The 14,892-nt window shown below is 63.9% G+C and overlaps 1 protein-coding gene across 2 annotated transcripts in view; it reads right to left on the bottom strand.

The window, feature by feature from the left end:
* Positions 1-14,892, bottom strand: part of Gramd4 (GRAM domain containing 4) — a 53,121-nt gene that overhangs the window by 10,517 nt on the left and 27,712 nt on the right. For both annotated transcript variants that reach the window (XM_005379513.2, XM_005379514.2), the window contains exons 4-10: positions 9,389-9,509; positions 4,652-4,719; positions 2,960-3,092; positions 2,449-2,474; positions 2,127-2,218; positions 1,131-1,222; positions 229-277 (exon numbers count right to left, since the gene is read on the bottom strand). In XM_005379513.2, the coding sequence (XP_005379570.1) occupies positions 229-277; positions 1,131-1,222; positions 2,127-2,218; positions 2,449-2,474; positions 2,960-3,092; positions 4,652-4,719; positions 9,389-9,509 (581 nt within the window). The remainder of the gene's footprint in view (positions 1-228; positions 278-1,130; positions 1,223-2,126; positions 2,219-2,448; positions 2,475-2,959; positions 3,093-4,651; positions 4,720-9,388; positions 9,510-14,892) is intronic.

Here is a 14,892-nt window from a genome sequence, read left to right as displayed (position 1 = left end):
CAGAGCTAGGCTCCAGAGTCTGATCCTTTGTGACGTCCCCACCCAGAATGGGCTCTGGAGGCTACAGCAGCTGAGAAAGGACAGGCAGGCAGGGCAGGCTGGACGGCCCCAGGGCTCAGGGCTGGGTGTCAGCCTGTTTCTGCATCTCCCCTCTGGGCAGGGTGCTCATCTGTTTGGAGGGCTGACCTGGTCAGGACAGATGAAGGGCCTTGGCCCCCCAGGACTCACCACGGCTTCGGACACTTCTGGCACAATGCTCCACTGTATCCGCCAGCCCCTGGCAAAGAGAAAGCACCACAACCTTTACCGCAGTGTTGCTTGTGAGTGGTTGAGTTCTGGGGACAACACGGCAGCACATCTAGCTGGGGCGTCTTCACCCTGTGGTCCAGCCGAACAGGAAAGAAGGGCTCCCAACCCCTGCCGAAGGCCTCAAGGCCATGCCAGTCACCCTCCTCTGTAGCAGCAGCCAGCTAGGGAAGCCACAACTTGGTGGGCAGAAGCAGTCATGGGTCCTCCCTCACCTCAGGGACTACTGGCTGCTTCAAGGGTACACATCAGGGCTGGGGATGTAGCATAGTGGTAGAGCACTCGCCTAGCATGTTTAGGGCCCTAGATTCAACCCTTCCTTCGGAGGTTCCTTCAGTCAACTGGGTTAGACACACCCCAGAGAGTGTCCCTTCCTCTCTGGCTATGCAGGGACAGCAGAGTGACCCCCAGGTCCCTGGGGCTGGGAGCCTTCTTGCTGTTGTATCAGTAATTTCTCTAAACTCTTAAATTTCAGATGGAAGCTGGTGCCATCTCAGAGCCTGAGGAGGTTTGGGATTCCCTGGGGCCTGAAAAGCATTTTTCACCCCAAATGCTGCAGGCTGGGCTCTGTCCCCCGCCCACCCACACCCCGGGGAACGTAACGAGGGAGGGATGGTCCATAGCGGGCACCGCAGCCGTCAGGGAAAGGGCCACCAGGGAGCCTGGGCCTCTGCCGCTGGCCGCCAAAACGCAGAGAGGGAAGCTGGTGCCATCTCAGAGCCTGAGGAGGACCCCACCCAGCCCTAGATGCCGGTGAGCGGCACGTTCTGTGTCACCCATGGCGGGACAACAACGCAACAGGGCCACACGACCCGGCCACCTACTTGGAGATGAGGTAATTGAGAGACAGCCTCAGAATTGCCAGAAACAGAAACATGGGAATGGCCCAGCCGTGCCACACAGCGTTCACGTACACCTGCGGGGAGGGGCACGTCAGGCAGCCCGGCCGGGCAGCTGTGTCCCTCCCAGTCCCCAACCGGCAGGCAGTGCTCAGCGGGGAGTTGGGTCCCTGAAGCAGTGCAGGGGCCGGGAGAGGGGCTGTCCTGGGGGTGGAGAGGGAGGCGCCTTCGGGGTGGTGGCACATGGAGGCTGCCACTGTCCCGAGCACGCAGCCACCGGACACAGGGCAGTGGGCCCATGTGGGGTCCCTGCTGCCCTGTGGCTCCCACACCCTGGACAACGACAGACCCAGAGCTGCGGGTGCAGAGGGTCAGAACCAAGGGGCTCGTGTCTTAGGGCAGTGAGGGGTGTGGACCCCGGCCAGGGGGCCTCACGGAGCAGAGCAGCTGCCAAGGCCCCCACCCGCAGCTTCCCCAGTGAGTGTGCACAGTGCCACCTCCCAGGTGGGCACCGAGGCCTGCGACAGCCACCAGGCCCCTCCAGACATGGCCCACTGCGCTGGGCAGAGCCACCTCCAGGCTCCCGCTGACGCCAGCCCAATGTCCCCTTTCCCTTCCCCAGATGGGCGGCTCACAGAGGCCAGGCTGGGTCCCGCACACCATCATGTGCCCGTGGGGCTCTCGGGGCCCTACGGCCTCAGGTCCCAGAGGACAGATGCTGCGCAGCTGCCCACCTGGGGCTCCGGCGAACCAAAGGCAAGCACGCCAGCAGGCTGAGGTCACTGCCGGGGCCACACAGGGACACGGGACCACATCCCACCCGGGGGTCCAGGGCCACACTCGCCTCTGTTCTGAGCCTGCGACTTCCGTGCACTCTCTGACAGAAGACAGGGTCCCTAGGTCCTGCCCCCTGGGGGCTGCCCCACCTGGACGAGAGCAGTGAGGGGTGGCACAGTCCCCCCGCCCCGAGGAGCCACTCACCGTGAAGGCGATGGCGGAGGTGTAGACGGAGTACCAGTCGGATAAGGCGGAAAGGTTCCTCACGAAGTTAGTGACAGGCTTGGCCCCGCGCTCTGGGAACAGAGCAGACTGCAGTGGCCGGCACAGCACCCAGAGCGGCCCCGCGGGGAGAAGCGCCTCCCCCACACCCAGGCCCACAGCGGGCAGGGAAAAGGGCAAAAGGGCAAAGATGGGGAGAGGCGTGTTGGGATTCCCTGGGGCCTGAAAAGCATTTTTCACCCCAAATGCTGCAGGCTGGGCTCTGTCCCCCGCCCACCCACACCACGCCAGGGGCTGCGCTTACTCAGCCGCCTCATGTTCTCCGTTAACCTGAGAGAGAGCAGAGACGGGCAGTGTTAGCTCACCCACAGCCCTGGCCCACGCCCCACTGCCACACACAAAACGGGAGGACGCTGGGTGCCCGGGACTCCCGGACACCTGGACTGTCATACATGGGGACGGCACTGTAGCAGGAGTGGTGCCGCTGCTGCTCCCTAAGATAGGAAGGCGGGCACATCCGACACAGGATGCCAGCCCAGGCGTGTGAACCACTAAGTCAGCCTGGTATGGGACGGCCCTGGGCAGCGCTCCTGTGCCCAGCACAGGTGACCCCCATCACAAACCACAAGGCTAGCATGGGCAGGGTGCGGCTCCAAGGTCCCTGCCCCACGCACCCCCCAGGAGAGCAGGCTGGGGCATCCAGGGGCCAGTGGCAGCTATGCATTCAGCACAACTGCCCACGTGACTCCGACGCGGGGACCAGACTCTGACGCTGAGCCGGCCCTCCGCCACTGTGCCCCAGGCTGGCGCCCTACCTGCGGGCACTGAGGGGCTCCTCGGTCTCCACCGTGTTCTCCTCGGGCTGAAAGCGGAAATCCTCCAGGTACTCCCCGAATCTGTCGTAGAACCACTTCTGTACGCGGGAGCACAGCCCCTGGCCGCGGCGGTCTGCAGGGAGGGCAGAGGTGGTAGGGAGTCCGCCTGGCTCGTTGTTCTGGGGTCTCGGGATCTGAGGTGGGGGGGTCTCACAGCAAGGCCTGAGCCCTGCCAGCCTCTGCACCATGGTGCCCACTGCAGGCTTCTCAGAAAGCAGGCTGGGGCGGGCTGCAGGGGGCGCTGAGCCACCGTAATTCAAGGGGGTGGGAAGGTGGGCAGGTGGTCACCAGACACCCATGTGATGTCAACAGGCACAAATATTGTGTGTCAATTAAAAATTAAACAGCACCCATCCAGGTGTGCTGCGGGCTCAGGGCAGGTGGGCAATGGGCAGTGGAGACCCCAGGAGCCTGGGGCTTGGGGCACAAGTGAAGGCGTACGAAGGACTGGGGGTCAGGGGTTCCCAGGGGACTGCCGACGGACCCTGGACTCTCAGAGCCATCAGGCTCACCTGCCAACCCCCCCATCTGAAAGTGTGAGCAGCATTTTAAAAATGTAAAGCCAGATGGGGGTGGTTTGCTAACCCCAGGCCCAGGACTGTGGCTCACTCCAACAGCGTGGGGTTGAGCCCCCTCATCCTCCCAACCAGGACCCTGAGGCTCTTTCTGCTGGGCCCTGCAGGGCCAATTCCCACGGAAAATGCAAAGCCCAGGTAGGTCTATCCCCAGCTTGGGGTCCCACCTGGCTCCCATGGGGCGGACACTGTGGTCCCTGAAGGCTGCCCCAGGAGGGGCACCTCTTCCCTCCCCACCCCCGCCACAGATGGAGCCAGCCCGACACTCAGAACGGACCTCAGCCCGGGACAGACAAGGGGACCCCAGGGACATGCCTGTCCACCCCAGCTTCGCCCTCACTGTCACCCAGCATCAGGGGCCTTGGAGGTCTCCCGCTGCTCAGTTTGGTGGCTGAGGTGACAGGCCAAGGACTTCACACCTAAGCCTGGGCCACTGGCTGTGGGGCGCAGGGGACTCAGGGGCCCAATCTGCCCAGATCTGGCCTGCAGAGGTGCGTCCTGAGCTGTCCCTGAGGACGGGGTGCACCTTTCTCTCCAGAATGGCCACCAGGACTGGGAGGACCCCTCGGACAGGCCTCCCTCCTAGGCCTTCTCTGTGGCCCCCAGGACTGAAAGGACCTCAGACCTGGTCCCACCCTGCTCAGCGGCACAAGCAAGCGGGGCCTGGGGAAGGGTCGGTATGCGGGGAGGGGCGCCGGACACTCCATCTCCTGACGGACGGCTGCCGAGGGTTGCGGGGTAAGGGTGCAGCGCAGGGCAGGATGGGAGAAGGGGAGAGAAAAGTGCTCTGTCCTCTCCCTGGGGTCTAGGGACCAGTCCCCACTGCCGGCGCCTTCCCCTCACAGGGACGACGTGCCCGGAGAGCCGGGCCTGCGCAGAGCGACTGAGACAGCGCCTGCACTCCGTGCGGGGTGGGCCCCGCCTGGCCACCGATGCCGGTTCACTGTGATGACGCCAGCTTCAGGGACAGATGCTAACCCAGTTCTGGAGGGAGGAGGCTCCCAGACGCATGAGGGACCCCAGACAGACGCAGAGCCCACTGCCCCCACGGGCCTACCTGCTCCATTGCTGGCTTGGCTCTGCCCTCTCGGCGGCGGCTGGGCCTGCGCCGTCTGCTCCTCGACTCTTAAAAAGAGGGGAGAAGAGGCAAGGTGTCTGTCGGTGCAGACTGTGCCACGCTCCGGCGCCTGCAGGAACCAAGTGCAGGATCATGGGAGATCCACCGCTCAGGAGTCCGGAAGGCACCAAGGCTGGACACGTGGGCACGACAGTGGCCAGGTGACACGGAGCCACACTCCCCGCCAGCACAGGTTGTTTCTCAGCAATCAGTCAACAGTGCCACACAAACTCGGGACGTTTTTCTTTCCTGCTGATTTCAACACAGCTGCTGCTTCATCACTGGGCTCAAATGAGCAGCTCTGCCAACGAAAAGATACGGCACTCCAACACAAGGGGGCTGATCAGAAATGGGGCGTGTGTGCACAAGGCGGGGTCGACACTACGGTGAATGCTGCTGCTCAGCACCACTCAGCGGAAAATCAGGCCCGAAAGAACAGAGCGCGGTGCCCTCGTCCCCCTCATTCACCGGACCTGGCCCCACTGACTTCCGGCTCTTCTACAAAGTCAAGATGACCACGAAAGGGAAACGCTTTGATTGGATTCAGGACATCGAGGCAGCCAGGACAGTGCAACCAAAGACACTGGGGAAAGAGGACTCCAGGGCTGCTGCAGAAAGTGTGTGCAAAGCGAGGGGGAAGATCTTCAGGGGGATTCATGGCCATGTGTCTTTCACTGTCACACATATTTAAAAATGCAAACGCTAACTGTATTTCGCGATCACACCCCATACACCTGTCTATCAAGTACCACACGAAGAAGCCCTGCGTCCCCACTGGGCCTGGCTTCCTGTCCCAAGTGCACTGCAGCCTGATCACAGCTGTCGCAGGCTTGCAGCCTGCCGGGCTCTCCCTCTTTCCAGGGTCCCTGTCCCCTGCAGGATCCTGACCATCACCCCCATTCAGCCGCAAGGCCCCGGGCGGTAGAGCTCTGGGTGGCCCAGCCCTGTCCTTGGTGGTGTCTGTGCAGGTTCTCTGCAGTTGCACCCTCCTGCACAGCCTTCATCTACACAGCCCTCTCCCCTCCCCCTCCTGCAGCCAAGAGCTCCGGGTCCCCGGGACCCAAACGATAGGGAGCTCTCTGCTCTGGCCACATCACACAATCACACACCCACAGTGTGAGGAACAACTTGGGGCTTGGGACTGCCTCTGTGACCTGTAAATGCCACGCTGGCAACAGCAGGGGGCAGGAAGATGACCTGGACTCCTGTCAGGCGGCTGGCAGGGCTGGGCCTGGGCGGGCTGCAGCCTCACAGAGCTGTGAGTGGAGAAGACACGGGGGTGGGGAGCGCTGAGCAAGAGCCCCCGTCATGGAACGGGCCAGACTGGGCCCATGTCCATGTCCCCAGGACCAGACCGGGGCTGTGTGCGACCATCCATGCCTGCAGCAACCAACCAAAGGGGACTCACTGGGGAACAGGAGCTAAGGCCCAGGGCGCACAGGAGGCCCCAGGCCCTGGCTGTGTCTCCCTTGCGCCTGGGCAGGTGGACCTCGATGCATCCTGAGAAGCCTGAGGGCTCTGGCAGGAGCAATTGCACCAGGGGCACTTGTAGGCCAGCTCCTGCCGCACATGACCTCAGCCCTAATGACCTCACCCCGAATAACAGTGCAGGGTCACCGGCCAGGCGACTGTCCCCAGCACACGCACCTGCTGGAGACCAATGGGCGCTTGGCTGGTAATGAGCGCCGTCTTAGGGGAAGAACTGGGAGCCCAGGGGCAGGCGTCCAGGGCAGGGACTACTTCTTCACGCTAGTACCGAACACAGCAAGGGGCTGCCCCCACCACAGGCCACAGCAGGAGCTGGCTCGGATGGTTCGAGGGCAGCACAAGGCCAGACTGAAGGGAGGAGCAGGGCAGGGACATGTGGGACGTGCTCGCCCCGTGCAGCTCCCCACAGGCCCAGAGCCACATCAACCCCGTGTCACTCCCTCGGATCAGAGAAAGGACTGTGCCCTTCTGACTAAGGAGTCTTCAGACAGTCACAAGTGACCCGCCCTGCACGCGACTGGCTCTCTGGGTAAGGCCTGAAGTCTCCTGATCCAGGGTCCAGGGTCCAGGCCACAGCCAGGTCACAGCACGACGCGGGCCTGGGGTCACCCCTTCAGAGGTCATCCGCCCCGACGGTCACCAGGGCCACCCAGCTCTGCCTTCTTCCCGCACACGGCCCTCCCACATAATGCCCTGTGTGCCCTCTGGTGCCAGCCGTCCTAGCTGCGGGCACAGGGAGGAGAGAACCCCAAGAAGGCTCAGGGCAGATGGCAGGTATGGCCGGGGCACAGCCTGGCTGGAAGCAAAAGGACGACGTTGTCAGGTGGCTTTCTGCCCGTGGCTGCAGGAACCTTTGTCTACTGATCAGCGGCCCCAGGGCGAGGGGTCCTCCGGGGCTTTACTGAAAAACCAGAGTGGTTCCCGTGACTTAATTACCGTGCGTGGGGGCCACGCGTGGGGGCCATGCGTGCACCTGTGTGTGTGTCTGTGTGCGCACATGTGTTCACAGGTGCTCACGCACCGTGTGTACACCTGTGGTGACTGTAGACGTGTGCATGTCTGAGTGTGTGTGTGGGTCCCTGATGGCCCACTGACACCCAGACCAGCACCCTGATGAGGAAGGAGGGGGTGGCTCCTCCCTGCCCCTCCCCTCCCAGGGACCCCAATCCTGCCCCGTGGGAGCAAGGCAGCGTCCCTAGAGCTCCCAGGTCCCTCTGCCTCTACTTCCTGGGTCACACCCGAGCTGTTCGTTTCCTGTCCACCCCAGCTGGTCCCTCTGTATCCTCAAAACTGACTCAGGGCCAGGCACTGCCCCCGTGGAGGGGGCCTGGAGAAAGATGATGACTCCGGGGGACTGGGGGGCAGGAGGATTGTGAGGGAGTCTGTGGCTCTGCTGAGGAGGGAGCCAGGACACGGGCAGCGCCAGCACCACCAGAGGGCGCTCGGCGTCCAGACGAGCACAACTGCCTCCCCGGGGAACGTTGTCGTGGGGTGAGACCTTGCCCTGACACCTGGGCAGGCAAGAGCCGGTCCATCCCCAGGCCCTCCCGGCGCAGGTCAGGTCTCTGCCGCACCATGTCTGATGCATAATTGAAAGTAACCGAACCCTAACGTCACCCAGATTCACAGAGGTCAGCACTAGGAGGCGCTGTGTGGTGAGTTGTGTGATGCACGTACGTGCGTACGTGTGTGTGCGTGTGTGCACGCGTGCATGCATGCGTGCGGTCTGGAGAGGGGCCAGCTGCCCAGCCAGGGCAGAGGGGGCTGACACGTCACTGCTCCCATGCAGGGCATGTGGCCTTGTGGGAGGCTCCTGGGGACGGGAAAGGGGACACAGCGCAGCTGAAGGCACAGCCTTGCCCAGCACGGTCCTCAGGTGGTGACCGGCAGGCCCAGGAGTGGGTGTCCAGCACCAGACACGCAGGGGCCTCCACCCAGATGGACGTGGGCCTGGCCAGGGCCCCAGGGTGGTACCCAGTGCCCCAAACTGGGATCTGCTCCCTCCGGCTGAGGAGAGGTGGGTGGTGGTGTGAGGATGGAGCCAGGGAGGTTGAGGCAGGAAGGCTGGGGACACAGGTGAGAGCCAGGCTGTGCTGAGAGGGACGGGAGCCAGGTCAGAGCGCGCTGCCGTGTAACCTGGGACACAGCTCTGAAGTGACCTGCTTCCTGCTGCTGTCCCCAGAGGCCGAGCCGGCTCAGCAGGTGGTACAGGGTGGGGGAGGGGAGCCATGCTGCCCCAGGCAGCTCAGCCCCACAGGAGAAGGACGGACAGCACCTGGGAACGCCCCCTGCAGACACGGGGTGGCACTGTCACCCCAGGCAGAGGGTCTTGCTGGGAGGAGGGTGTGACAGCAGGTGGGCTCACAGTGGGGTCTGGGGCCACAGGGGCAGGGAGGCCGGGGTGGGTAGCCAGCCTAGGGGGCTGGGAGGGGTAGGAAGGGGGCAGAACACGGGCAAGGTGGGGGTCCGTTGGCCTCAAGGGACCCCCAGCACCCCACAGGACGGGGCATGAGGTGGTTCTGGGGTCCCTCAGTCTCAGCCCCGCCCATCTGTGCCCAGGGCCGAGGTGCAGGATGGGAACCTCATGCTAGACTCACCCCTCCTAGACGACCACTTCCAAGGCCAAGACATGCATAGGCTCAGGCAGGACTTCAGCCAGGGAGCCTCACCCGGGAGCCCTCCGGGCCCAGGCTGATGTTCCCAGGACGCCTGGTCCCAGCGCGAAGACAGAGCCGCACTCATGGAGCCAGGCCCACTGTGGGGGCCCAAGCAGGACTGGGCTCCGGCCTCCCAGCCCCAGGCTACGCCTATGATGTGGCTCGTTCCGCAAGGGACCACGCACTGCATGCCAGTCCTTCCTGAGGTCTGGCAGGGATGAGGGGCTATGGTAGGGAGGGTCTGGTGGGAGGTCGCAGGTCACCAGGGGCGGGATTAACCCGACGCTGTGGACCCTGGCTGGTTCCCTGGAGACGGCTGCAACAGGACAGGCCCGGCCACTCCTGGCCTTGCCAGTCTTGCATCTTGAGATGAGACCTCGCCCTCCCACACTGCTCCCTCCCACACATGTGCCCACACTGTGCCATCTTCTGCGAGGCCCTCGCCAGGCCTGTGCACCCTCAGAACCGTGAGCTGGACAAACCAGCTTTGGGGACTGCTCGACGGAGACTGCAAACAGCGGACGTGCATTACCTGGCCTTCAGCACCTCCTGCATCTTCTGCTCCAGCTCCATCCGCCGCTGCCGCTCCCGGTCCAGCTCCTGCCTCAGCATCTCCGAGTTGGTCTCCTCCCGTAGCTTCCGGAGCTCCTCCTCTGCGGGAGACACAGAGGTGACGCTCGTGCTGCCCCCTCCAACTCCGAAACCGAGCGAGGTCCCACTCCGTGCCCCGCGTATGTTGTCCCCATCTGCCCCAGCTGGGTGGCGGCAGCCCCTCAGGCCCCTCCTCTGGGGTACACACTGCAGAAGGAACTGCTAACTGGGGCTCCCCTTCCACAGCTGGGACAAAATCCGGGGGAAAGCAAGGACGAGGATCTCTTTACTGTGCTCCACAGGGGCGCAAAGCTGAAAGCGAGCATTTTATCCAGACACCAGGTCCACGGGACACCTAGGCAGGACACCCACAGAGTCAGCGCCTCCCGGAAGGCTGGCTCTGGGGTGCTGCAGCGGATGGAGGCTGCATCTGGCGGGCTCGAGGCACCCCGTTGGGGAGGAGCCTGAGAACGACCCAGGGCCCGTGGCTGGGGTGCCCCTGGAAGGTCTCCCCGGGAAGGAGAGACAGGATCAAGCCCTGGAGGAAGTGAGGAGTGGTGGGTAAGACAGCTGAATGGAAGGCAGGAGTCCTGGGTCTGCACGGCAGGGGGACAAGAACACGCCACAACCCAACACACATCAGGAAAACACAGGAGCAGAGCTCGCTGGCTCCCACCCCGCAGCAGGAATCACCCTGACTCGGTCAGGGCAGGCCATGCGCAAGCCCAGGCATCACACTGCTCACCCCAGGCATCACACTGCTCACCTGTGTAGGCACCATGACACGCTGACAAGATAACACACTAATACAGGGCATGAGTATGTGTTCATGAAATACTATGGACCGTCAAGTCACCTTCATTAAATACACTGCAAATGCATGTTAATAAATCACAAAGCATGAGTCCATGTGAATAAAACACAACAGGCTATCTGGGCCGAGGAAGTCGGGGTCTGGAATCAGCCTGGAGGGCAGGTGGGGGCCACCAGGAGCCCCAGCAATGGAAACATGCTTCCTGGGAGAGGAAATGCAGGCATGTGGCCTCACGGTGACGCAGAGCCTGTCCCCTCTGCAGCCAGCGGCCAGGGCCAGCACACCTGCCGACCTCTCTCTGCTCTCACGGACTTCCCCACCCTGAGTGGGGAATGGGGCAGCGCTCCTCCCCCCGCAATGGCTGTGTGCGTTCAGGCTGGGGGCTGCCCGGGCTCAGTCGCAACCTCGCCTTGGGGACGGAAGCCCCTGCCCTCGGGAGCCCCTATGGGAACCCGGACAGACCATGTGGGTCCTCTAGCGGGGTGGGCTGGGGTGCGGGCGGCGGGGCCTCCGGAGGGAGAGTGGGTGCCACTGGGGTCAGAAGGGTGGGTGGCTGCTGTCCTCAGGGCCTGGAGAGCTCCCACAGATAGGGGAGGGACAGCAGCACGGGAGAAGCAAGCGCTACAGGCCGGTGAGGTGGCTGGGGGCCTCCATCCAGGTCACCTCTGCCCCTCACGCCACAGCTGAACGCACCCATCCTGCGTTTTCCCTCTCTGCTGCCCAGGACTCACAGGCACTGCTCACAAAGCCTGTGGACACTGCCCGCCCCCTGCCCCGCCAGACCACGTCACGGTGCAGTGAACGGCCAGAGGTTGCTGGGGAGAGGGCCTGGCAAGGCACCGGTCACCCAGCCGCAGCCTGGAGCAGTGCCCAGCCTGGGGCCTGGCACACAGCTGCCAGATGGGAGGGAGGGAAGGATGGACTGACAGATGGATGGACGCATGGGTGGGAAGTAAACACCCTCGCACCTCTGCTTCTCCTCTCTGTGGCCGGCAGACGGGAGAGAAGCGAGGGTCCGGGCAACTCCGGGCACAGGGCACCCAGGGCGGGGCCCAGCAGCCCGAAACGGGTGGCTCGGCCCAGCTCTGCCATCCTCTGATGGAAAGGGAGGTTGTGCCGGTGGCAGGACCCACACAAAAGCCGCTCTTAGGCAGCAGCTCCTTAAAGTGACAGCCTCAGAGACGAATGCCCAGAGCTGCCCAAGAGGTGCCCCGAGGCCCAGGACAGCCCCCACGGCCGCAGGCCAGCTTTTGCCCCAGGGTGCAGGGGTCTGGCCTGGGGCAGGTTCCACTGCAGGAGGGCCAAGCCCACAGCCTCTGGGGGGCAGGGGCCTGTGGGGTCGGGGACTGGCTCAGGGATCTCATCTCCCACACCACACGCTGCGGGGTGCCACCGAGCGTGCCGAGGGGCTTGCTGCAGGGCACAGTGCTGCCGGAGGAGCAGCCTGAAGGACAGGTCACTCCTCACAGTGGGGGGAGGGCTCCGCCACCCCTCAGCCCGGGGTCCAGACTTCCCCGTGTGACTCTGTCCCCTCCGGGTCTGGGGACACCGGCTGACACCCGCCCCGCGCAGGGCGCGTTGGTGGCGTTGGAAACGGAGATGCGGAACGACGCTGGCATCGGAACAAATCGCTTCTCAGCTCCACGCAGCATCCTTGTCCTCCTCTCAGGACGGAAATAACCCAGGGGTCTGCTCATTGCCCAGAGTTTCGGGGAAGCCGAGGTGCTGCACCCACTGAGGGGACAGCGGGCCACTGCGGCGACAGCAGGCAGAGGATCGGCCCGTAAGCCGAGGATACGGCAGGTGTGGACGCGGGGGCCCCGCTCTCCCACTCACTTCAGGTCCTGCCCGGGCCAGGTCAGCCTGACAACACTGCCTGGCTGCTCTCTGGAGAGAAATGGGGTCCCTCCAGCCACCCCCACTCTGGCCAGGCTGCCACACGGCTCCTCAAACCTCAGTGCCTCAGACAGGCTGGCCACCCAGTGCACAGGGCACCCAGCGTGGGGAGCACAGGCCCAGGGACCTGCTGGGAGGCCGCGGGGCACTTAATTCTGTCCACTGTGCCCTGGGCAGCAAGTGAGAGCCACGCGCTGGGTGGATAGAAGCTCGTGTGGCCAAACCAGCAGCCTTGCAGGAACCTACAGAACCCTGCCAGCCCTGACCTCCGAGTGCCTGCCAGAGCTAGATCTGATCCAGGCGGGGTGATGGTCAGGGGCTGTGGCACACAGGAAGGGCTCATTTCCACCGGGCTGCCTGGCAGTTGTACCTTCTATGTGTGGCCCTCAGGCCCCTGGGCAGCCCCAGGCCACAACTGTGACACAATCTGACCGAGCCGGTGGGAACAGTGCTTAGCCCTGCAGCCTGCACACTCTGTTCTTTCCACCTGGGGCCCTGGAAGCTGCTGGAATGGGTCCAATGCCAGCCCAGATGCCCACGGAGGTACAGCTCTCCAAGCACCTTCCTGTTCCTGCAGCCCCAGGGCCACCCTGACCCAGCCACATGGGAAGGGTCACCCCCTCGACAGGCCTGCAAAGGAGCCCCAGGTGGCCTCGTGTGCCTGGCACGTCCTGGACACCTGTGACAAAGAAGGGACAGGAGCAAAGGCCGGCCTTCCGGAGGGAGAGCCAGGCGCTGAGTGAGTCCCAGGTGCCCAGGCTGAGCGGGTGCAGATGCAGGGAGGCCCCGGGAGGGAGAAGCCATCGGGAGGGAGTCCTTCAGGTGAGCAGGCCACCTGTCCCCGAGACGGCTGTATCCCAGGAGCACCATGAGCCACTGAGGGGCTCTGGAGCTCGGCCACACCCCACACCCGCCCAGAACCTTCGCTCCAAGACCAGCTCCAAAGAGCAGCCATTCACGTCACAGTGGTCAGCCTGCCTGTCTCACGGGGAGCCACTCCTGAGTCCCTGGGCCACACGGGCCACCTTCCACCAGGTCTCAACGAATGCTCATGACGGGAGGCCTCAGTAAGGAGCTGGGTGGTGTGGAGAGCAGGACAAAGCAGGACTCCAGACACATGGCCACTTCCAGGGTCACAGAAAAGATGCAGGTCTCTGTGTGCACATCGTCCCCGAGGCTGGCACCGACAGCCTTGGCTCAGGCTTGGCGAATGCGCTGGCCTGTCATGGTGTGGTGAGACTGGGCGGGGTGGCAGGCGCATCTGCGTCAGGGAAGTATGGCTTCCGGCTCCTGATGCCAGGAGAGGTCGAAGGGCCTTCGCTGGTGCACGCAGGTGGGGAGGAAGCTTCTGGGTGGCCTTGACCGTCAGATGGGGCAGGATCAGGGAGGTGCTGTCCAGAGCGCAGCCACTGGACAGAGCGCTGTGTGGTCTGACAGCACTGGCAGGAACACAGCCGTCCCCACGCAGCCACGGAAGGGTGAGTGTGTCCCACGCGGCACGTGCGATGCCTGGGATGATCGCCTTCCTGGTGAGCAGGGCTGCGGTCCAACAGGCTCACGCAGGTGACAGCCGTGGTCCCGGTGGTCAGCTGCCCTTGGTTCTGACTGCTGATCTCTTGTCTCAGGGTGACAAACGAACCCTTTCTGAACAGAAATTCCTAAGCCACACTTGCTTCTGTCCTGCCAGCCGTTCTGTGGCCACAGCAGCAGCCAGGTGAACTCACTAGGGCTGCAGGAGAGCCAGTGACAGACCCGGGGGCAGCACTCACGGCCCACAGGCAAGGGAAGACCCCGCCAGCCTCGAACCTTCTTCCTGGATAGATGGGGAGGTGTTCAGGGAACCCAGAGGCTCCCTTTCCTGTCCCTGTCCTCTGGCCGCCACTTCACAGACCTGGGGACACAGGCTCAAGCCCAAGATCTTGGTACAACTTCTGGACACGGGGAGCAGCTGCGTCCCATGGCCTGGGCCCTCATCCAGGCAAAACACACGTGGGTGGACCGGGGGAGGACCGAGGTCGGCGCAGGCTCTGATAATATTTAGGCTTGCTGAGTGCCGGTATCTGCTGGCTTGGCAGATATTTGGAGGCCCGGATCAGGGCACAAGATGGCAGAAAGAGGAGCTGACACTCTCCTGTCTGTTGCTCCACACCCCAGCACCTACACACAGCCAGCACCTCCCTGATCCTGCCCCATCTGAAGGTCAAGGCCACCCAGAAGCTTCCTCCCCACCTGCGTGCACCAGCGAAGGCCCTTCGACCTCTCCTGGCATCAGGAGCCGGAAGCCATACTTCCCTGACGCAGATGCGCCTGCCACCCCGCCCAGTCTCACCACACCATGACAGGCCAGCGCATTCGCCAAGCCTGAGCCAAGGCTGTCGGTGCCAGCCTCGGGGACGATGTGCACACAGAGACCCGTCTGCAGGGGCAGCGGGGGACGCACAGTGCCTGCGGGCAAGTGGGGTGGGAAAGAACTTCGGGGTCCTCTGATTCTGTGTCTCCCCAAGAAAAGCCCCTCAGCCCTGTTCTGTCCCGAGGGCAGGACGCTTGCTAGGCTCAGCACTAACCCAGCGTCCCGCCCGCCACCCTCCTGCACCAGGCTCCACAGGACAGGAGGGCTCCCCCAAGCACACACCCTCCTGGCTTGGCCCCAGGCAGGAGGCAGATCCTCAGCTCTGCAGCCTCGGCTCCTCCGCCCAGCTGGCAGCACAGCCCAAGAAGGCCGCCCGCCTTTTCCT

Source organism: Chinchilla lanigera, unplaced genomic scaffold (assembly GCF_000276665.1).
Source record: "Chinchilla lanigera isolate Chin_1 unplaced genomic scaffold, ChiLan1.0 scaffold00012, whole genome shotgun sequence".
NCBI classification, from domain to species: Eukaryota; Metazoa; Chordata; class Mammalia; order Rodentia; family Chinchillidae; genus Chinchilla; species Chinchilla lanigera.
This window is presented reverse-complemented; position numbering and strand designations above follow the sequence as displayed.